Source organism: Anabrus simplex, chromosome 1 (assembly GCF_040414725.1).
Source record: "Anabrus simplex isolate iqAnaSimp1 chromosome 1, ASM4041472v1, whole genome shotgun sequence".
NCBI classification, from domain to species: domain Eukaryota; kingdom Metazoa; phylum Arthropoda; class Insecta; order Orthoptera; family Tettigoniidae; genus Anabrus; species Anabrus simplex.
This window is the reverse complement of record NC_090265.1, coordinates 1,329,385,379-1,329,410,693: the sequence shown is the minus strand read 5'-3', so window position 1 is coordinate 1,329,410,693 and position 25,315 is coordinate 1,329,385,379. Positions and strand designations below refer to the sequence as shown.

Genomic DNA, 25,315 nt, shown 5'->3' with positions numbered 1-25,315 from the left:
AGTCCAGTTGGGGGGGTCTTGAATGCCTTGGTGTTTCACACATGCAGTGCTCCAGCTTTGACGCCATTTTTCCTGATATTGAAGCCAGTTATGTCGTGCCATAATGGGTTCCTTAATTTAAGACGAGAAGGAGGTAGGTCAGTAAGGACCTCACGGATTGGGAGATTCTGTGGATGATCAGGATGGTATAACTTTTTCCACTCGCGTATAGTTGCTTACTGTCATCTCAGTTCCGGAGGTGGTATGTTACTGACAGTATGTAGCCACGGGATTGGGGTGTATTTTAGTGTGCCTGTTATAGTTCCCATACATTTGTTCAAATAACTTAAAAATGAGTACAAAAGTTTTATTGTTCCACCTTCTCAATACTTAAAATCATTTAACGTTTATCAAAACATTACAATATATTTTCTGTATCTTCTGAACTAACAGTTCTATATTTAGCTCTTCTCTGATTTTAATATTTTGAATTCTATCTCTTCTTGTCTTTTTAACCGATGTTCTTAAAAATTTAATTTCTACTGCTCAGAACTTCTATCTTGTCTCTTATTAGTTACCAGTGTTTCTAGTCAGTATGTTACAACTGGTATAAAATACTGTTTATATAATGTTAATTTTGTTCTCTTGGGTACTTTGTCATCCCATAAAAGCTCTCTGACTTGATGATAAAATGCTGTACCTTTACTTAGTCCGTTATTAATTTCAGCGTTTTGATTTCATTACTTCCATTAATAATGCTACCCAGATATGTAAACTGTTCTACATTCTCCAACCATTCTCCATCTATGTTCACTTGGCTTCTCTTTTTCTCTTTTCCACAGTGCACGGCTACAGTTTTCTTGTAACTAATACCATTCCAAACTCCTTCAGATTTTCATTCTAAATGTCCAGTCTCCTTTGTACTTCCTTTTCTCCCTTTCCCCAAATCACCATATCTGCAAATACCAAAGCATTCACTTCATCACTACTGATAATAAACAATAATGGTGACAGTGCACTTCGTTGCTTGAGACTTTTTTTTTTTGTATAAAATGTTTCAGAGTCACCACACCCCACTCATACACTGCTTTTACTCTCATGATACAACATTTTTATCTTGTTAATTAATGATTTTTGTACATTCATTTTCAGTAGGCATTCCCATACATGTTTTCTCTTAACTGTATCGTACGCTTTTTCCAAATCCAAAGATACGAAGATGATTTCCTTGTTCCTTTCCAGATGTTTTTCCATTATCTTTTGCACTGTAAATATCAAGTCTATTGTTGATCTATTTGGTCTAATGCCATATTGTTCTTCCTCTAACTGTGTTTCTATTATATCCCTCAGTCTTTTGTCTATGACTTTCTCCATTAATTTCAGCCTATGTGATAATTTTCACATTTCTTCCTATTTCCTTTTTTGAACAATGGTAGAATGCTTCCTTGTTGCCAGTCTTCAGGTATCCTTTCATCCTTCTATATGGCATTGAGGGCTCAGTATAGTCACTGTAGTCCAATGCTTCCTGCTGCCTTAATCATATCAGCATTGAATTTGTCTTTTCCACTTGCTTTATCTTTGGTCATCGAGTTCTCTTCTTTTTCTCCAGCTATTATTTCCATTTTCTTATCTCCTGTTTCCTCCGAGAAGTCATCCTCATTTTAAAGTTTTTCAAAATACTTTGCCATCACCTTCTGAGGACCCTTTTCGTCATGTACTATTGATCCATCTTCTCTCTCTAATGCCTAGATTTTTTCTTGATTTATTCTTTTCGATTTTATTACTCTGTACAATAGTTTCCGATTTCCGCCACGATCTTGCTCAATTTTGTTGGTAAATTTTCCCCAACATTTCTCCTTTTCTTCCTTGATACTCCTCTTTACTTGTAGTTTCAATCTTTTGTATTCCACATGTAACCTTTCTATCTTATTCTCATCCCTCTGATACGTTTTTTGCTTCTCCTTATCCATTTCTTTCTTCACCTTGTTCCTTTCTATTTTTTATTTTGTCTGTCCACCACCGTGTCTCATTTCCTTTAACCTTTGCTTTTGTTTTTCTGCATACCTTAATTGCTGCTGCCACAAATATCTGTCTTAAATTGTCCCACAATTCTTCTCCACTTCATATTTCCGTGTTAGGCAACTTCCTTTTTATACAATCTTGGAATGCCATTATGCCATTCTTTTATCCCCTTCCTCCTCCAATTCCCAAATCCTGATTTTTTGTTTCTTCTTCAATTCAATTTTAGAGATTTTTACTTGTTTTTATTCCACAATTAATAATCTACGATCAGCCTCCAGACTTTCACTGGGGATTATCTTCATATTCACGATGTATCTTCCCCATTCTTGGTCTGTTATTATAAAATCGATGAGTGTTCCATACTGTCCATCCCAACTATATCGGCTGATCTTATGGCTATTCCTCTTCATAAACTATGTGTTCTTTATTATCAGGTTATTTTTGATACAAAAGCCCAACAGTTTCTCTCCATCTTCATTTCTATCGCCATACCCATGTGGGCCCAGAACATTTTCTTATCCCATTCTATCAGTTCCCACATGAGCATCTCCAACAATGTGTATTTCCAGTTCATTGAGGAACTCTTCTTTTTCTTCCATGCTACATCCTGTCTGTGGAGCATACACCTGTACTATCTTCAGTAGTTCCTTGTTTACATGTATGTGCATTATTATAATTCTTTCATTTACATAATCAACTTCAGCTATTGGTTCAACATTCTGATTCACTACACATCCCACTCCATTTCTTTTCTCTTTACTGTTACCCATCTAGTACAAGGTGTACCCCTTTCTTAGTTTCTTCATTCCTTTCCCTTTCCATTTTACTTCACTTAATCCCAGAATGTCCAGTTTTCATCTCTCCATTAGGGCAATCAATTCATTTTCCATCCCATTCAGTGTTACAATATTTATTGTTCCAAATCATGTTTTGTTCTCTGATCTAACACTTGTACAAACATCAGGATTACCATCATACTGTGCAACCATAGCCAGACACTTGTCAATTCCATTTCCATTTTTAAACTTCCATTCAAGACTTGTATTATAGTTGAAAGCAAGTACAAATTTACTCATCTGCTGACCTGCTAAGCCTAACGCATTTGAGGATTTTCTTTTGGGGTTTACTTCCTTAGCCTTTGAAGATCCCTCTTCTCCACAAGGCAGTGGTTCCCTCTTCTAATTTTCCCCAGAGAGGATGGGTTGCCTCATCCACCATCTTCGCCATTCCGAAGGTCTCCTCTGCCTAAGATGCTATTATGGTCTTCACCCGTAACCCTGGGCATGGGTTCCACGTTATACCCCATGAGACTGGGTCCCTGCCTGAACTTAGCTCTCCTTCACACCGGCCTACTGATGTGGAGGATACCCACCCCCGCAACGTGGATGCACCAGACAAGAATTAATCAAGTGAAGGACAGGGAAGATGACCCTATCTCCCTTGAGCCGGGTTAATGGTTGTGTATGATGCCACAACCAATGGCCACCAAATAAATCACTCACAAAATTACTACAAGTAGGGGTTTTGGTTTCTTCTGCACACAGAGCTACAAAGCTGTTACACATCGCACCGTACACGTTTACACGGGCCCATTGTTTAAAACCTACTGTACCAGCCACAAAAGAGAGATATTGTGAGTGGTATTGCCACTGGTCATTTATTCGACCCACAGCTTGTGGTCTTTTCGGATGAGGCTTGGTTTCATCTTAAGGGTCGTGTGAACAGTCATAACTCTTGCTATTGGTGTGCAGAAAATCCTAATGGTGTATATGAAGTATGACACTTCCAGCATCTTTTATAAGGTAAGATTTCATATTAGATTGTATACACGCTTAAAGCAGGACGGCCATGCACAACGTAAGTTGGGCGCAGAAAGCTGCCAAACCGCAGAGTACGAACACCGTGCATTAGGTCTGGGTTTATATGAGAGACCCTGTATACATGTCATATGAAACAATCTTCTTGTTGATCCATACTGATGAACAACACATGAATAAAGTGTACTGATTAGGTGGATATTCTTTTTTCATTCTAAACAATAAAGTGTTTTGATTTCATGGATATTCTTTTTCATTCTAATTGTGTATAGATATGTGAAAGTTATTTTCAGGATTACTCAAATAGCTGGTAATATGCTGTCAATTAGGAACTAGGTATGACCTTAGTGAACTTGTAAGAAAATCATTAAATGAACAGACCCTGACTATAAGCGTCTCCTACATTGTACAATTAAGTTTTGGAGACTCTAACACGTGATGATGATCCTCCATTAAGTTTACACCGAGTTAGTAAACCATTATCCCACATAAAATTTTGATCTCCCAGAGTTTGAATGTGCAGAACTGATGGGGCTGGTCATTAGTCCCCATCAAGGAGTATGAATTTTACATCTGCTTAACATGTTTACATCATACAGCTTGAAGTAATTTAACAACTGCAAGAAGTATTATTATGAGACTCATAGGTATACTACAATCATGGTCTTGCCAGTGGAAGTATACGACTCCATAGTCAAAGCATAATCATGATCTTGCCAAGGAAAGTATAATCATGGTCTTGCCAAGGGAAGTATGTGACTCTACCCTGTATAGTCAAAACATGCGTTGAATCAAAGGTGACTGGCAAGCAAATGAGTTTGGCCACTTTAATGTGGCACTGTGCTAACATGCAGTGTGCTCTGTATCTTGAAAACAAATTCATCCTATGTGCTTATATCATGTATTTCTAGGTCTTACAGAGCCAAAGGTTTCGTTCCTCAAATCAAAACCATTAAATTAGCTTTATTCGGTTAACTCTGCAATGCTTGACTTTGCTTTAAGCCTCAAAGAACTCCCCCACCCTTCATGTTTTGGTTGACTAAACATATTTTTGTGAAATTTCATGCAAAGTCAACTATTTTCCCATATTGAGGTAAGACACAGACAAATATGATGGTATTGGTATCAAGCAACTTCCCAGTCATCACAGAATAATCCAAAAATTTAGAAAAACTTACCATCAATCAAAATAAACAATAAACAGACAAGAGCCTTCAATTTTATTTATAGGGGCTGATGACCTAGATGTTAGGTCCCTTTAAACAACAAGCATTATCATCATAATTTTATTTATATGATTTCTTGTTGTCATGCTGGTATTGTTTATTCCATGTCAGTAAATTAAACTGACGTGGCTCATTTAGAATAATATAAATCTCAAAATCGTAATGTAATAACTACAAAATGAACACATTCCAAAAATAAATAATTACCCAATTCTTCTCTTGAAACAGATGTTCCAAGTACATTTCCGAGATCTGAGTTTCCATGAAGACTAGGATGAGGTGTGTGATGAGGAGACCTACCCAACATGCTCGGATATGATGAGACATCCTTGTCATAAGTGTGTTTCTGTAGAACACGGATCATTGCATCACGTTCAGCCAACTTGGACTCCAGATCTTTCAACCTGAAAATACCAGGGTACAGTTACACACAGAACAATTTCTTAGAAGTGTATACCATTTTAAAAAAAAACTGAAAGGGAAGTACGAGAAAAATATAAAACAGATAAAATATTATAATAGTAGGGTATAAAGTAGTTTCTCTTCTCTGGACTAAATGGTGATAACAATACAAGTATGCAGGCTTACCCACGTACATTCTGGGTTCCTTGACAAATCAGAGGGATCCCTCTTCCTCAATTTCATCACAAGTACAAAATAGAATTTGTACAATAATGGGTTCAGGCATAAGAATATCTGTTTTTGGTTTTTTTGCTTCTTTCAGAAATACAAATTAATACATTATTCAAAACAAGTAATTAATACTGTAATAATATTATTAAGGTATCCTGAATATTTTCCACTGTCTCATTGCAGATTTTGATGAGAGGTCTGACATCTAATGGTACACTGATGTAGTATTAAACTATGACAAGCAACTGAATTAGAGATAGTTACAGTTTCAGTGAAATGGATCTGTGGTTGGCCTGGCAAATGCAACAGTACTGCCTAGCATGTAGCTGGTATTGTCATCCGACCTTGTACTGGCCATGTGAGTAATAAATGAACAAAGGATAGATAAGACCCGAGTTTTCAGTGTGTCTGATTGTGGCCAGATTGTTGGTGCCAGATGTATGGGCTATTTCAACTCCGAAGTCATACAGACACTGGGCTTTACATGGGCCACTGTGTCACTGTGAGTAAATGGATTTGAGCAAAATCAATGCCTCTAGGTTCAACTTCCATGATATTCAACATGTTGACGACAGGGATCACCGTCGGCTAACTCGGGAGGTAAGAGCACGTACACAGCACGTACAGTAGATCTCTTGCAGATTCAAGGCTGGACAACAGTGCAAGCAACCATACCATCCAGAACTAACTCCTTGCAGTGGACACAGAAGCCACTATCCCACTAGGGTAACTAGGGTACATCTGCTCACAACACAAAACAGGGTACAAAGACAGACATGACAAAAGGAATACTGCCATCGGATTCTTGAAGCATGGATAAAGGTTGCTTGGACAGATTGGTACAAATAGGTGATAGGGTACAAGTGCGTCGCCAAGCACATGAGGCAATGGATTCCTCTTACCAACAGGGTAGCGTCCACGATGATGGTGGTAATATCCTCATATGGGGATTGTTCACGTAAGATGCAATGGGTCCCCTGATACATTTACCAACATCCCTCACTGGTGAGTGGTACAGGAACCTGCTATCAGATCATGTCCACCCATTTGTCACCTTCAGCACCCTGTAAGAAACCTGTACCTACAGCAAGAAAATTTATCGACCCATCATTCCCTAATTGTGGCCAACTGGTTCGATGAAGACTGAATAGTTTTGAGGATGTTTGCCTGGTCTCCAAGGTCACCTTACCTCCATCACATTGAGCACATCTGGGATGTTGTCAAAGTGGGTATACATGGCTTGCACCAGGCTCCATCAAATTCAGTACACCATGGGAGGCTGTTCAGTGGTTGTGGATTAATATGGTTCCCCAATGCTTCACTGTATTGTGGAGTATATGACACACCACATTGCTTCAATCATCAGGGTGACAGTGGGTGCTGCATAGTACAAGCCATGTATCTCTAATTCAACTGTTTATCAGCAAGGGGTGGACTTTTATGACATGTCATATTTGTTCTAAGAGCATTGTTTTTATTTCTAACTACATAAAAAAATATGTGAAAGTATTCTGAAGAAAAATGCAGAGTATCTATTTTACCTTAGAAGTCATATTTTGAATCTTTCTGAGATGTCATATTTTTGCTTAACTCTATATAAAGAAATAGTTTTGTCATTTTCCACAGAATATTATATTACTGGTACATGAGTTTCTGTGGCAAAATTTCATATTACTACTCCAGTAGGTGGATGATGTCTTTCTGTAGAAGATATATTTCTCAGCTTAGTCTACTTTCGGCAGATAGCAGTAAAAGCATGGATAAAGGAAGCTTACTGGAAATTCCTTATGAACTCAACCTTGATAGTGAAAGAGCACATCTGGGATGTTGTCAAGGTGGGTATACATGGCTTGCACCATGCTCCATCAAATTCAGTACATAAAGCAGCTTGGCCTGGGACGTCTTAATCTCACTTTTATATGAACGATCACGTTGCCAGGAAAAAGTGAGGGCAACTGAACTAACCTCCTCTCCATGCTTCAACTTCAGTCTTTTAGTGTAATTTCAACATGACTATAGGGAAGTGTTCAGAGAATGTGAAACAAAGGCAATTTGTTAAAAAATTTTGAGAACAGATTTTTAATATATTTTATATATTTAATATATTTGTTATTTTATACTGTAAACTCTGTGAAGTTAAGGTATTGGCTCTAAAGTGTTTTAATGTGCAACAACATTGTGATACCTATAAGCATCAGAGGCGTTTGTGAGATACATAGCTAACATTATTATTGGTGTAATCAAAGAGGACTTGCATGGTGAAGTGTTTCTTCTAACATGTGAATTTTGGAAAAAGTACATCATTCTCCCAGTGCAGTACATGTTTGATGATGCTATGAAGCTACTTTTGGCCAGATGGTGCCCCTTACATGACCAAGGCAAGGGGAAGAACTTAAAGTACTTTGCCACAGAAGGGTCCATGTCACGTGTCTTGCGCATGGTTTGGACAGAGTGGTACACGAGGTTACAAGTAGCTACACCGATGTAGACAGGCTAATTTCTAATGGGAAGAAAATGTTCCTGAAAGCTCTACTTTGAGTACGGAAAATGACAGGAACAGCCCCTGCTCTACCTCTTCCTGCTCAACCTACTTGCTCACAGGGTAATGTGGCTGCATGCTACTCAATATTATTGCAAAAATTATGACTCCTATGAGAGGGTAATTCAAGAATTTGACCCTTCTGATTTGTCATGTATCAAAACTGTGTAAGATTTGATTTCTTCTAAGAGTTTGATCAGAAACTTTAACTAAGTAAACCAATGAACCTACCTAATCGATACAATACAGTATATTTTTTGCCTTAGGCAATTTTACATTTCACTAGTACATGTTTCATTTATTATCCAAACATCATCAGCTACAGCGTGTTTCGGTGACATAATTAAAGGCATAAAAACATATTCTCTCATTAGTCTTAAAACATTCACAGCACCATAAAAACTTTGACTTTGTTAAGCCTTGAAGGGGGTGGGTGGGGGGTGGGGGGTGGGGGGTGGGGAGGTAAACAAAATTAACTACAGTATTAGATTAAAAACTACCGAGCTCGATAGCTGCAGTCGCTTAAGTGTGGCCAGTATCCAGTATTCAGGAGATAGTGGATTTGAACCCCACTGCCGGCAGCCCTGAAGATGGTTTTCTGTGGTTTCCCATTTTCACACCAAGCTAATGCTGGGGCTGTACCTTACTTAAGGCCATGGATGTTTCCTTCCCACCTTCCTGTCCCATCATCGCCATAAGACCTATCTGTGTCGGTGCGAGGTAAAGCAAAAAAATATATATATATTAAAAACTTATTACCTAAAAACCTTGTGATAACATACACAAATATTATTTAAAATATAGTCCTCGTGTTAACATGCTATCTCAGTCAGATCTACAGAGAAAAAAGAAAGAATTATTCCTGTCTTCTTATACTATCGTGTCTTGTTTCCAGGGGCTTGTCTGCAAGTCTTATCTGACCTTTCCCTTCTTTCTCCCCTCCAGTCATAACAAAGAGTTACTCTTTTCTACACTTATTTTCAATACACATTTTTCGATCTTCCCACTCACCACATCCAACTGTTCTTGAACCTTCATGTCCTCTTCTCCCCAAATCACAATATCATCTCCAAATAACATGATGTTCATTCCTCTTCCCCCATACGTTGCTTTTGCTGTTCTCATGATCTCATCCATTACTACTGTAAACAGGATTGACGACAGAACATTTCCCTATCTCAGCCCATTAATTATTTTGAACCAACTTGTCCTGCCAATTTGTGTTTGCACACAACTACAACATTCCTTATACATTGCCATGATCATTTTTATTAATCCCTATCCAATTCCTTCTTGCACCAGACTGTCCCAAACTTTAGTCCTGGGGACACTGACATATGCCTTTCCAATGTCAATGAAATGTCATCACCATATCATTCCCATACTCCCATTGCTTTTCCATTAGTTGTCTCATAATGAAAATGGGCTCTATTGTTGACCTTCCACTTCTGAAACCAAACTGATTTTCCTGTATCTGATTTTCAACCCTCAACCTTGTCCTACTTTCCAGTATCCTCTCCATTATCTTAGCAACATGGGATATCAGAGTAATTTCCCTGTAGTTCTTCAATACTTTCTTATCACCTTTCTTGAATATTGGGATGATTATTCCTTTTTGCCAATCCTCGGGACCTCCTTATTCTCACAGACAATCCTGAGAACTCGATATGTCCCCTGCAGGCCTGCAGCTCCAGCTGCCTTTCTCATCTCCATTGAAATTTCATCTATTCCAGCAGTTTTTCCATTCTTCGTCTTGCTTACTGCCATTTCAATTTCATTAATTGTAATTTCTTCATCCATTTCTACATCAACTAATTGCCTTTCCTGATCGTCCATTGAATGAATGTCATTAGTTCTCATGTTCAGCAACTTCTGAAAATACTCTCTACATCTATTGCTTATGGCTTTTTTAATATTATGCCACCTTCAGCCTTCACAAATCTGGTGTTTACTTGATCTCTCTTTTTGTTTCTTAAGATACCTTACAGTAATTTCTTGCTGCCCTGCATATCATCTCTCAATTTCTGTGTGAATAAGGCCCAGCTTTTCCTCTTTTCTTCCTCCACTACTTTCTTGGTCAAATTCTTTGCCTCCACATATTTTCTTGTACTTTCTTCGATCTTAGATGTTTTCCATGCTTTCCATGTCATTTTCTTTTCTTTCACTTTAATCTTTACCCCATCATTCCATCAGTGTGTCTCTTTGTCTTTCACATTTCCTGATGTTCTACCACATATATTTTCTGCACATCCAACCAGTGCTTCCTAATATCTTTTCCATTCATCTTCAATCTCCATCCTGGGTACCAAGGGTATTATTTCCCTTTGAAATTTTTCTTGTGTGCTTTTCTCCTTGAACTTCTATACTTTAATTCTTTTCTCTCTTCTTAATGGGAGTTTTTCAATCTTTCCCACTTTCAATTTTCCTATCACAACTTTATGACCTCCACCGAAGTCTTCTTCAGGCATGGCTGTAACATCTAAAAGATTCTTCCAGTGTTCTTTCTTTATGATTATATACTCAATCATGGTCTTTGTTTGTCTGTCTCCCCAACCATACCTTGTAATCTTCTGACTGTTTTTCTTCTTAAACCAAGAGTTTCTAACAATCGTTTGGTTCCTCATGCAAAAATCCACCAACAACTTGCCTTTTGGATTTATATTTCCATATCCAAAAGGCCCTACAACATCTTCCTTTCCTTGTCTTTCCATTCCAACTTGTGCATTTAGATCTGCCACCAATAGCACTTTTTTATCTTCTATCTGTCTCTCCACTTCCTCTAAAAAGTCCTCTAGATGTTCATCTAGGCAACCTGTTTGTGGGGCATACAATTAAAATAGATCTTTCATGTCATTTTCAAACTGAGTCTCATTATCATCATCCTATCACTGACACAGTTTGTACATTTCACATATTCTTGGATTTCTTTTCTAAGTATGATGGCCACTCCATTTCTTGCCTCAGGTCCTCTGCTGTAATACAGCCTGTATCCTTTTTTCAGAGGACTCTCTCCCATACCCCTCTTCTTGTCTCACATGGCTATATCTTTTTTCTTTTTTGAAGTCAACCAGTTCTTCTGCCTTTCCCGCCAGTGTCAGGACATTTACTGTCGCAATCTTGATGTTAGTTTTAATTATGTCACCTAAACACGCTGTAACTAATGATCTTTAGATACTAAATGGTTTTGTAACCGGGTTGTGGTGGTGGTGGTGGTGGTGGTGGTGGTGGTGGTGGTGGTGGTATTAGTCATGATACCTTTAATATGTCACCTAAACATGCTGTAGCTGATGATGCTTAGATATTAAATGAAACATGTACTACTGATATGTAAACTTGGCTAAGGCAAAAAAAAATATTGTATCGGTTAGGTGGATTCATTAGTTTACTTCACTTAGTTATATAATACATCAGTGCGGACCATGCGGTTCATAGTTTGCAATGCATAACATCAAATTTCAGCACAATATTAAGAACAATTACTCATCTTGAAACTGCAGGGCTTCCACTTAGACATTATTATTATTATTAACTTTATTAGCCACATTGGACCACTTGAGTCTTCCATGTACACTTTTTCTTTGAAGGTTGTACTGTTTGATTCTTCTTATCAGCCCAGTACTTCTTCATTCCTTCTGATCGCAGTGTTCTTAATTCGTCTGAAAACTCTATAGGCCTTCTGTGCATCATTTCAGTTGAAAATTTGTGATTCTTAAGAAGGGTGGTAATTTTATTCTTGTTCTCTGCATCTGTAATTTCGAGTGCAACTGTTCTGAGATCCTCTTGAATTCCTTTGATCCAATGCCCTCCTGTCTTCTTTCCCAGATTTCTCATCACTAGTTGTCGTAAAATCCTGTTTTCTACCGTTGGCAGAGAGTGGTAATATCAGGCACTTCATCCTTATGGTTACCAGTCACCTCCGGTGTCCCACAAGGCAGTACTCTTGGCACCTTGCTGTTTTCTTTGTTTATGGACGATCTGCAGTCCGAACTCAACGAAACAGTGAATACCCTACTCTTTGCTGACGACTGCAAGATATTTAGGGAGATCAGGAATCCAGCAGATGCAGCTCTGCTACAGTCCTCACTTAATGCCCTCTTGAACTGGTGCCATACATGGAAACTTATCCCCAATCCACAAAAATGCAGCCACATGACCATAACACTACGTAAATCTCTACTGACATCATATTACCTAATACCAATATAAATGGTCCGTTATTGGACATTATAAATTTTCCAGCTAACTCACTCCTGGTTGCCAGCGTTTCGCCCTCGTGTGCTAGGCTGGGCTCATCAGTTGGTACCTAGCACACCTACCAAGACGCTGGCTAGTGCATACCGTGGAGGCCACTGCGTAGGCTAATTGTAGCCACCGGCAGTGCCAATGCACAATGAGACACTTTGTCCCATTATCAAAAATTGATGCCTGCCTGGCTATCAGATGATATAGATGTTGATTCCCATAGGGAATCTGAAATATTTGTTCCGAATGAGTAAATTTATAATACCAATATAAATGGTCCGTTATTGGACATTATAAATTTTCCAGCTAACTCACTCCTGGTTGCCAGCGTTTCGCCCTCGTGTGCTAGGCTGGGCAAGAATGAGTTAGCTGGAAAATTTATGATGTCCAATAATGGACCATTTATATTGGTATTATAAATTTACTAATTCAGGACAAATATTTGAGATTCCCTATGGGAATCAACATCTATATCAAATTCTGGACCTTCAAAACATTCTCCACTCTACTTTGGCGTTCGACCGCAGCGCATGACCTTGAATGTGCCGCGCTGATCACCAGGAGCTGGCGGCTTTCTACTACAAATCTATTCGTCTGCGACTTCAAGATATTTTTGATCTTCGTATATTAGTTGATAGTGTTATGACTTTGTGCATGACAGAATGTGGTGTCGTGTCTTTGTGCCTATCAGAGTGTGAAACTGACCTCCAATATTCATAAACATTGTACATGTTTTTACGGCTGATGATGACCTGGACTAAGGTTGAAACCGGTCCCATTTAAATAGGAATGTGATTACTGCATTTCTTTCTTTTAAGTATTGAATAGGTTGAACCTCCTTTTCAATTATTTAATTTTTAACTAGGTGTCATATTCGATACAAAATTACAATTTAAGACCCATATAGAAACATATACAACCAAGGCTATAAAATTACTAGGCATTCTCTATCGGTTCACAGAAATTTCTGACCCCATTGCTCTTCGTCACTTCTTCCTCACGATCGTACAACCTCTCTTAAACTACTGCTCTTCGATTTGGACAACAGCCGCCCCCTCCAATACTAAGCAGTTAGAGCAGTGTCCTTCTTTGCTGCAATTGTAAGGAACAGAAACCCCAAGCTCAGAAATCTGTCTAGGCAGCAGGTATTAATGGCAATTAATGTGTCACCGCTGCACATCAGGCGACAGGTAGCTGACCTGAGTTTCCTCCACGAGATCTTAAATGGACATTACCGCTCGGAACATCTTGTTTCTCTCTTCTCTCTTCACGTTCCTTCCCGCTCCACCAGAACCAAAGACCTTCTCCATATTCCCCACACTCAGTACTCAATATTTCAACGATTTTGTCATATTTTATTATGAAAGTTTATGTTTGACCGAGCAATTATAATTATTATAGAGTTATAAAGAAGTGTAGGCTTTAAATTAGCCATCAGTTGAATAATGTTATAAGTTATTTTATTGTAATATGATTTTATAATAATATTAAGTTGAATATTGAAGTGATTTATGTAATATAAATGTAAATGTAATAATGACGAAATTATTAGAATTAATGTTATGAATAATAAAGAAATGACAAGAGTCTTTATAGAAGTATAAAAAAGTTCATTGGAAGCCAAACTAGTGATGTAGATAAAAAGAACTAATATACCTCCTAGGAAGATTAAGAATAGGATGTAAGAAAATCAAATGGGTTTATACCCCGTAAATAGGATTGTCATCCTTTTTAATCTACACTACTCCTGCTAAAACTTTATTTACTACAACTTTAATTTTAGGTACACTCATTGCCACTACATCAACTTCCTGATTGGGAGTTTGAATAGGGTTAGAAATTAACCTCCTATCTTTTATCCCCCTAATAACTGACACAAAAAACCTAATATCAACAGAAGCTTCCCTAAAATATTTCTTAGTGCAAGCCCTAGCATCTGCTGCCCTACTTTTCTCTATTATTTTAATATTTGCATTCTCTAATAATCCTTTTTATATAAATACCGAAATCTTTTCAACCCTGATATGTTCAGCATTGCTACTAAAAATGGGAGCCGCCCCCTTCCATTTTTGGTTTCCAGCAACAATAGAAGGATTAAGATGAAAAAACTGTTTTGAATAAATAAATAAATAAATAAATAAATAAATAAATAAATAAATAAATAAATAAATAAATAAATAAATAAATAAATAAATAAATAAATAAATAAATAAATAAATAAATAAATAAATAAATAAATAAATAAATAAATAAATAAATAAATAAATAAATAAATAAATAAATAAATAAATAAATAAATAAATAAATAAATAAATAAATAAATAAATAAATAAATAAATAAATAAATAAATAAATAAATAAATAAATAAATAAATAAATAAATAAATAAATAAATAAATAAATAAATAAATAAATAAATAAATAAATAAATAAATAAATAAATAAATAAATAAATAAATAAATAAATAAATAAATAAATAAATAAATAAATAAATAAATAAATAAATAAATAAATAAATAAATAAATAAATAAATAAATAAATAAATAAATAAATAAATAAATAAATAAATAAATAAATAAATAAATAAATAAATAAATAAATAAATAAATAAATAAATAAATAAATAAATAAATAAATAAATAAATAAATAAATAAATAAATAAATAAATAAATAAATAAATAAATAAATAAATAAATAAATAAATAAATAAATAAATAAATAAATAAATAAATAAATAAATAAATAAATAAATAAATAAATAAATAAATAAATAAATAAATAAATAATCGTAAGATGTGACCAAAATAAGAGATTCTTTTCTTCTTCATCATGTTGGTAAGTGGGTCAATCTCTCGATAGACAGTTTCAATGGGAAGGATCCTCCAGACTCCTTCAACCTGGTACTTTTTATTTATGCAAGTTCTAATAATTCTTCTTTCAGTTTTAAGGAGCTGATCAGTTCTCCTTTCATTTTTAATTTAGACCAAAGGTTTCACAAGTGTAAGTGGCTTCAGGCAAAGTTACCATTTCATAGTGTCGTACCATTTCGTAGTGTCGGATCGTAGTGTCTATTGACAAGCATTTTTCGTTATAAGTTGATCAGGTTAAAATTGTGCTTCTTTTCATTTTGGAGGTTCTATGTATCCATGTTGCTTTCTTGTTTAAGTTGTGCATAATGATTTCTCCAAGGTATTTCAATTGTAAGACTAGGTTAATTTTTAGAAAAAATAATTTGCTTTACGTTGCACCGACACAGATAGGTCTTATGGCGACGATGGGATAGGAAAGGCCTAGGAGTGGGAATGAAGCGGCCGTGGCCTTAATTAAGGTACAGCTCCAGCATTTGCCTGGTGTGAAAATGGGAAACCACAGAAAACCATCTTCAGGGCTGCTAACAGTGGGGTTCAAACCCACTATCTCCCAGATGCAAGCTCAGAGCTGCGCGGCCGAAACCGTACGGCCAACCCGCCCGATGGTTAATTTTTTTTTGATCATTTATGATGACTTCGCTTATGTCAGGGGGTTTAATTGGCATGATCTCAGTTTTCTCAAAGGATATTTGTAATCCTATTTTTAATGCAATTTTCTGGAGACTGGTGATCTGAGCATGGACTTCTTCCATGTCAAGGACTAAAAGAGCTAAATCATCTGCAAACCCTAGGCAGTTTGTTCATATTGAGGGTTTTACTCCAATTTTGATTTCAGGTGGGTTTTCTTTTTGCCAAATTTTCATGATGTCATCTAGAGCCACATTGAAGAGCAATGGGGATAATCTGTCACCTTGTCTGAGACCAGTATTTATTGTAAAAGCATTTGGCAATTCTCCCCTGAACTTTACCTTTGAATTTGTGTTGGTTAAAGTTAGTTCAATAATTTTTGTTAATTTACGATGAAGGCCATATGATCTGAGGATTTTTAAGAGTGGGTCTGTGTATACTATCATAAGCCTTCTTGAAATCTATGAATGAAATAAACAGCTGTTTATTTCTGTATTTGTAATACTCCATTATTACTTTCAGGCTGGGAATTTGGTCTGTGCAACTTCTGTATGGGCAAAAACCTCTTTGGTACTCCCCAAGTTGTGGTTCCATCCCATTGTAAATTATCTGACATAATACACTGGAAATTATAAAACAAACTGACGATCTGCAATGAGCAAGAAGTGAAGTAGCTGATACAATTAGTGCACAATCGGAAAGGGCGCTGTTGTCTAATGTAGGTTATTCTACGCTTCACAAGTGACATTCTTTGTGGACAAGGAGCAAAATTTGAGAATCCTAAATCAGAATTTTTCCTGGGTGAAATAACCTTATTCAAATTTGCTCCCATAACATCATGTGGTGTCTAGTTGAGATTCTCCAGGTATAAAAACATTCTGTCTAATAACCGAAGAGGCTTCCATGAAAATGCCTGTGATTATCCAGTGTAATTTCATTGACAGTGGAAACTAATACCAGGTATTGATATTTTATTCCCATTTTTATAAATAATTTGCTGATTAGACACAAGTCAATTATTACATCACAGATTTCTTTCTTTCCTTTCTTTTTTAGGGTACATAACTTGCTGACGGTGAAGTGGAACAAAGAACTTTCTGACAGGTGATAGAACATTCTACATGCCACCTCTTACATGACCAAGGCAGGGAAAGGATTTAAAACTACTTTACCTTAGAATGGTCCATGTCACATGTGCACAGTAATGATAATGAAATATTATATGTGAATTAGCCTGTATCGTTAGGTCATATTTTAACATACCTGCCAACTTTCAGAAATCAAAAATAGGAAGATTTTTTGATTCTTGGATTTTAGTGCATATATTGCGCCATAATCTCGATGAAAAAAGGCCTACAGTTACAAGGCGAATTGACCATTAAATTTAAAATCTTAAACTAAGAAAACATTAAAATGATTACAAGAAAAATGTAACAAACTTGGAACAAAATGCAAACGAGTTTCCTTTATTACACTGTAACACGAAAGGAAATTCAATTTTATAGGTATTTCTCAACACTTGGAGATAACGTTTAGTTTTGTGGCCATAATATGAAGAGAAAATACCAGAAACTGTCACCGACACAGCTTTCTGAAATACATTCAACTCATTCAAATTATGAACAAAGAATGAACACAAATGCACTGAAATACGTGAAACTACTATGTACAAAACAGATCAATATGTCTCATGCATTATTAGCATACGACTTCAACAGGGAAAAAAGCACAGAACTGCAAGAAAATTCATGTGGCCTACAACTCCAATGAAAGTACGCACAGAAATGATGTTAACAGCGCGCAAACAAGAAACTCAATCTTTCATCCCGATTAACGGAGTCGCTAGCGCACGCTAGACTCTCTCACTTGTAGGATGATTGATGTCCCGAATTCCCAGCTGTAAAACACACACGATGCTGTAGTGAGTGGGAAATACGATACAGGAAGGTGACGGACGATACACTTGTCAAATAAATACACTTGAAAATGAGGTTGTGTAAATTATACAAACACACAATAATTTACACTAGGGGAAGAATATTGACTGTACTCGATATTATATTGGTCAAAAATAGGAAGAAGTAAAAATAAATCGGAAAACGGGTTAAAAAAATGGAAAATTTCCGGGTAAATCGGAAGAGTTGGCAGGTATGTTTTAATCTTTTCTGGTCATATCTGATTGCTTTCTAGGTCATATCTGGTTGCATATTTTTAATATTTGGATACGGGAAGAGAAATAAGGCAGAAGATATTCTGACATAGTTATGTAGAAGAAATGACTTGATTACTGGCAACACATGGTTGCAAAAGAAGAGTGTCAGTAGATAAGAAGATCTAACTGGGATGACAAAATCAAAACCCTCACAGATTACATTTTGGTCAAAAAACTTGCTATAAAAACGTTGGTAGATGTAACAGTCCTCCGAAGTAAATATTTTGAAAGAGATCACAGAGTTGTAGAAGCAGAGTTAAAGATGGGAAAAAGTAAATAAAAGATGACAGATAAGAAAGCTCAGGGTGTGGAAATTACAGAAGGAAATAAAAGAAGCACACATTAAAAACAAGTTTACCTATGGAAAATATCTGAAAAGTGAGAGAAAGGAAGGAACGAAGGAAGGAAGGAAAAAAAATATTGCTGAGAAACAGAATGCAAGAATAGAGGAGCTTCAAGATTCAATCAATCAATCAATCAATCAATCAATCAATCAATCAATCAATCAATCAATCAATCAATCAATCAATCAATCGTCTATCTGCATTTGAGGCTGTCACCAAGGTGGCAGATTCCTTTCCTTAAATGACTTTAAATTGGAAATTATTCCACATTTTCCTTGGTAAATTATTCCAATCCCTTATTAATTTCCTATAATTGAATACTTGCCCAAATTTGTCCTCTTGAATTCCAATTTTATCTTCATACTATGGATCTTTCCTACCTTAAAAAGGTCCACTCAACTTTATTTGTGTACTAATGTCACTCCAGGCCATCCCTCCACTGACAGCTTGGACCATCCTGCTTAGACAAGTAGCTTGTCTCCTTACTCCCAAGTCCTCACAGCCCAAAGTTTGCAACATTTTCATACCACTACTCTTTTGTCTCAGAAATCATCCAGAACAAATCGTGCTGCTTTGTTCTGAATCGTTTCCTGTTCTCATATCAAGTAGTCCTGGCATGGATTCCATACAATGGAACCATACTCTAATTGAGGTCTTACCAGAGAATTATACGGCCTTTCCTTTACATCCTTACTACAACCCCTGAATACTCTCATAACCATATGAACAAATCTGCAACCTTTATTTACAACCTTGTTTATGTGATTTCTCCAATGAAGATCTTTCCTTATATCAACCGCTAAGTATTTACAGCACATATACCATTGTCTGCTATCCATCTCCCAACACTGTGCAATCCTGTAACTTATGTACTTCTTCTTCTAACACTTTTCCCATATCTGTAGGGCAGCGAGTGCAAACTGCAGTGCACGGGGATTTGGTCCTGTTTTACAGCCGGATGCCCTTCCTGATGCAAACCTTACATGGAGGGTGTAATCATTATTGCATGTTTCTATGGTGGTTGGTAGTGTGGTGTGTTGTCTGAATATGAAGAAGAAAGTGCTGTGACAGACATACACACCCAGTCCCCGAGCCAGAAGAATTAATCAGAAGTGATTCAAGTCCCCATCTCAGCCAGGAATCAAACCTGGGACTCTCCGAACTGAAGGACAGTACGCTGATCATTCAGCCAAGGAGTCGAACTAACTTAATTTCTACTTTAAACAGTGTAACTAACAGCAGCTGAATAAAGCCTTATCTGTTATTCTAGTTCTTTACTCATATCATTTATATACAGAATAAAACAAAGTTCCAATAATACTGCCCTGTGGGACTCCCCTGCTAATAGTTACAGGATCAGATAGTGTTTCACCTACTCTAACTCTGAGTTTTGTTTTGGAGAAATTTAGCCACCCATTCAAGCACTCATTTGTTTAGTCCAATAGCCCTCATTTTGTCAGCAGTCTTCCATGATCAACCCTACAAAAAGCCTTGGATAAGTCAATAGCGATACAGGCTATTTGGACTCCCACATCTAAAATATCTGCTATATCTTGCTGGAATCCCACAACTTGAGCTTAAGGAATGCTCCAAAGTGGTTCAAGAAGAGAAAAGGAAATGTTGGCAAAAGCTGCTGATTTCCTGCAGGAGGGACAAAGATAGGTCTTATGGCAACAATGGGATAGGAAAAGACTGGGAGTGGGAGGAAGTGAATGTAGTCTTAATTAAAGTACAGCCCCAGCACTTGCCTCATGTGCAAATGGGTAACCACGGAATACCCTCTATAAGGCTGCCGACAGTGGGGTTAGAACCCACTATCTCCCGAATCAAAGCTGATAACTACGCGACGCAAACCACGCAGCCACTTGCTTAGTAGTGTTAATCTCTCATTAACAATCTGGGTGAATAGCAATGTTGACCAGGCAGTTACATCATGTCTGTAAGAGCACCACAGGTAAGCCCCAAGGTTGCATGGACCAGTAACTTTTCCTGCATTACTTTCAAAGCAGTCTGACTTTGGCAATGTTGATTTGTTTGATGGTTCTGGTGGTTGGAATTGGTTATTCCTCAGTCAAGAACTTTCTGAAGTGGCTTCACCAGTATTCTTCCAATCTACCAGTAAATTTTCCATTTAGTTGTTGACGCTAGAGAAATTTGAGGTAATTTACATTTTGGGATGTCTTGGTTTGACAAGTCAGTAATTATTAAATGTTAAACAATTAACACATTCACGCCCATATCCGAGTTATTGCTTATAGCGCGTGACCCCGCTGTGGACCGTATCTGAGTTAGCCCGGATAAGCGCAACCTTGAACTGGAGTCGTTCCTACGCAGCTGGGATCTATTTTGGTCACAAATATGTGCAAGAAAGATGAAAGTAATACCCTTACGAATGCTTCTACTCACCAGAAACCACATGGCCACGGCGATTTTCCCTCCCAATGCACTTTCTTTGTTTTGTTTCTGAATGTAGCCTAGCGCTGGCACAACTAGCTGCGTAGTTGGTTTGTGATTGCACAAGCATGTGTATGATCGCGTTCTGAAGTGTAACCATGGCGTGTAGGGACAATATAAATGATGCAAGGGATGAGAATTTACAAAGCACAGTTTTTCATCTGCTTGAAAATTATCTTGGCCAGGGGTATAGAGTCTATATGGACAATTATTACAAATAGCATTGGACTCGCAGAACTATTACGGGAACAGAACACTGCCGTATGTGGAACAATACAGTCAAATAGGGGTGTACCAAAATATCTAAAGGAACACCAGGCAATTCTCAAATGGGGGGGGGGGGGAAGTGAACCCGGCATACAAGTACAGTCACCTCTCTCCAAAATCTCAGCTCCATCTACTTCATCAGCTCCAAGTCAACGTCCCGCGATTTTGCCGCCAAAAAGGGCACCGGCCAAGGATCCATCATTTAGGTTAGATAGGAAGAGAAAAGATCATATTCTCTTGAAGTTTTCACCATCAAATATAGTCAAGTTCCCCTGAAGAAGGTGCAAAGTGTGCTTCAAAAATTAAATTATTAGTGAAACACACTATTTTTGTGGAAAGTGTGGTGTTCCCATTCACCCAGGAAAGTGTGACATTACCTACCACACCCTACAGAGATACTAGAGGACTTCATTGTGGTATGTGCAAAATTTTGTTTCCATATCTTGTTTAGTTTAGAACTTATTGTGAAAAGAATTCGTTGTTGTTTGCTCTGCCATTAACAGCTGGAATAGCTGGGCCAGCCCTTTAAATAACCGCTCAGATGATGGGCATGAATGTGTTAATTTATTGAAACCATCTATTCAAAAATAGTAAAGTCTTTAGAACTATATCACTGTCATTAAATTAAGTTTAAGTATGGTACATGTTTTGCCTGTCATTGCAGGCATCATCAGCCATGAATTCAAGTCAGAGCTCTGAGTGGATGCTATACTAGGATTATTCATAAATCAATATTTTTTACATAACAAATTTGCACTGAAGTACAAGAACGTTAAGGTCATAATTTGGAGTGAATAAGTCGTTCATGTCTTAAGGTTCTATTGTGACGTCCAATTCATGTTCACATCCAATGGAAATAATACTGAGTGTCAACTCTTATCATGCCGATAATGAGAACGGCATGAAACATCTGTACATTTTTTCAGCTTATTAGGAAATTAACTTGTACTAGAGCTATTCTTAAAAACTATTTTTTGCAACAATTTACACTAATGTATATACATATGGTACAATTGGAAATGAACTGGCCAGTTCTGTAACTGAAACACAATTTCTAGGCTTACACCAGCAATCACACTGTTCCACTGAAACATTAACTCAATGTAAATAATCATGATAATATTTCTGGTTTCCTTTATATAATTTGAATAAGGATACCTTGATTCGAGATCAGCTACCTTCTTCTGTGCTGCATGAACCTCATCCATATGCCGGATCTTCTCAGTACGAGCTTCAGCAATAAGCTTCTCTGTCTCCTGACTAGTCTTCTCCAGAGCAGCAATCTTTGCATCCCTAAAAACAAAACAGAAAAACACAATTTTGTGAAAGTGAGTGAATGCATGTATGCATTTAGGAGTCTGAAGGATATTTTGTTTCAAGCTCAAGTTTAAAATCTTCCTGTCGTGGCTTTGGTTAACAAGTGATGGCTTTGAATAAGGAAAGAATAAAGTCAGTTTAATTGCTTCTGGCATGAATATATCTTCAAAACTGGGCTGCCAATTTGAAAAGTTGAGCGATCCAAAAATAGGGCTGAGTGGTTCAGACGGTTGAGGTGCTGGCCTTCTGAACCCAACTTGGCAGGTTCGATCCTGGCTCAGTCTGATGGTATTTGAAGGTGCTCAAATACATCAGCCTCATGTTGGTAGATATACTGGCACGTAAAAGAACTCCTGCGGGACTAAATTCCGGCACCTCGGCATCTCCGAAAACCACAAAAGTAGTTCCGTGGGACGTAAAGCAAATAACATTAAAAAATAGCGAAGATTTTATGAAATACAAACTGTGCACAGTACAGTCGAGTTATGTATGATGTACGTAGGGCAAGAGTTTACGGATAAGTTAAAAAGAATGATTCTTGAGAAGATTCAAGGTAATGATGAGGAACTGACACACTTCTCAAGCATTCAGTTCCGAGTGCACAGCAAGAGAGTTACAACAATGTCATGCTTTAATAACTGTGAGATGAAATTACAATCATCAGTGCAAAATCTTGTCAAAACGCCAAGGCACATGGCGAATTTATAGAAGTAGAATTTCAAGAAATGACAATTAGAAGAAAGAGCAGCTCATGACTATTTCATAAAGGTGCCATCTACAAGAAAAGGAAGAACAGTAAGCACAAAGTTGCCACCCGACCACATACCAGTGCAGGTTTTACCAATATTGGACGTAGACTCAATATGAGTTCCAGTGGTGAGCCCATGGATATCGACACCTCTGATCAGTTGCTCATCGCTTGCACTGTTCATAGGCAATAAATTTCATACTAATCTGTATTGAAGAGCAATATAGTGTAAAACAAAAGCTAAAGGTTTTCACCTATTCAATACTGTTTGTTGTAACCTTTAAAAAGTTACATATATTTGTTGAAACTAGTTTCAGTCTTACCAGAGACCATCATCAGTCAAAATCAAAGTAAAGGCAAGACATGAATAAAAAGAATAAACAAAAATGTATACAGTAAAACCTTGTTAATTCAAAGTCGTTAAGATGTAAAAATCGCACTTCTAATTACGTGATTTCAAATTAACCGCCAACACGTACTTCGGAAATGCCAACCCTTGCGGCGTCACAATATATTCTAAGACCCGTTACTGCATGCAGTTAACTTTGATTCACAGTTTAAAGCTCTCAAATGCCATGGAAACAAACTATTTCCAAAATGTATCCAACAAGGTGCATTTACAGTATTCAAATAATACACTTGGATAACTCACCGGCAAACATAACCTCACGCAATGAAATCAAAAGAAAGAAAACTTCTTCTTCTTCTTTTCTTCTTGAAAGGTGAGGTTGGACTCGTGTTATCGTCCAGTCACAAAATCAGATTATTAACTTCAACACTGACACATGTATCACTCGTAATGAATGGTAAAATTGTAGTTGATACAAAACATGAAGATCTCATACAAGACAGAGGTTAAGGAGATCTGTATCCCACCAAAATTATGACAAATATTTTGCAATGGAAGAGCTAACACAAAGAGGCCGTCAAAGGCTTATAATACAATATGTGCATTATCAAGAAACTGATTTATGCTGTTATCAAGAGTCGGAGTTAGAGAGGATAATAAACACAAAATACTTGTGGGGAAGGGGATGTTCATGTTAAGCAGGAGGATAGGAAGCGCTAGCGGGGAACATCAAAAGCAGGACATTGTAACAGGAGATGATTACTATCGGTATCAGACAAAGAAAGAAAATATGATTCAAAGACGAGGAGAAGTTTATGCTGGCTCCCCTGTGCAAGTGCTTTATTCATTGGATTACTGTACTGCATGCATTTTAGATGTCTTGTGCTTGCACGGAAAGTATCCTATGCCCTTAAAACATCTCGGCTTATCGAACTTTTGTATGACGAGGGGAGAAAGTCTCTCGCTTCCGTCCACATTACAACAACAGTACAGTGACTATACTTGTACGATTTCCTGCCATGGCACTTTTAAGACACATTAATGCATGCAATCACTTTGATTCTCAGTTCAAACTTGTCAAATGCCATGGAAAACACTATTTCAGAAATGCATCCAACAAGGTGCATTTACACTATTCAAATAATGCACTTGTATAAAACAATGGCAAAATATAATCTCACACAGCGAAAGGAAGAAAAACATGATTCAAAGATGAGGAAAAATTATGCTGGCTCCCCTGTGCAAATGCTTGACTTCTGGATTACTGTACTGTTTGTTGCATTTTTAGATGCCTTGTACTGGCATGGAAAGTGCCTGACACCCTTAAAACATCGTGGCTTTTCGAACTTTTCTATGACGGGGGAAGGAAGTCCCTTGCTTCCGTGTGCACTGCATAGCAACACAGTACATTTCCCAGCTGGCAATTCTCTCCTTTAAAACCATAAATCCGTTTGGCCTCACCATTTAAAAAAATTAAACAAACAAACAATGCAGTTTCATCGGCATTGACAATGTTGTTTGGTGCGTACGAATTGATTCTAGGCTAAAAGGCATGCTTTATCGCCAACTGCTGGCAACGCCAGTGTTAGTGGATTCTACCTCTCCACGCACTGCCTGCTTACATGATATTGTGGTGTTCCTTAAAATGCCAAATACAAAATAATTA

The 25,315-nt window shown here is 37.1% G+C and overlaps 1 protein-coding gene across 2 annotated transcripts in view; it reads right to left on the bottom strand.

Annotated features, from left to right (window-relative positions):
• Positions 1 to 25,315, bottom strand: part of LOC136858307 (centrosomal protein of 164 kDa) — a 208,807-nt gene that overhangs the window by 38,167 nt on the left and 145,325 nt on the right. For both annotated transcript variants that reach the window (XM_067137748.2, XM_067137749.2), the window contains exons 10-11: positions 22,394 to 22,528; positions 5,252 to 5,448 (exon numbers count right to left, since the gene is read on the bottom strand). In XM_067137748.2, coding sequence (XP_066993849.1) covers positions 5,252 to 5,448; positions 22,394 to 22,528 — 332 coding nt within the window. The remainder of the gene's footprint in view (positions 1 to 5,251; positions 5,449 to 22,393; positions 22,529 to 25,315) is intronic.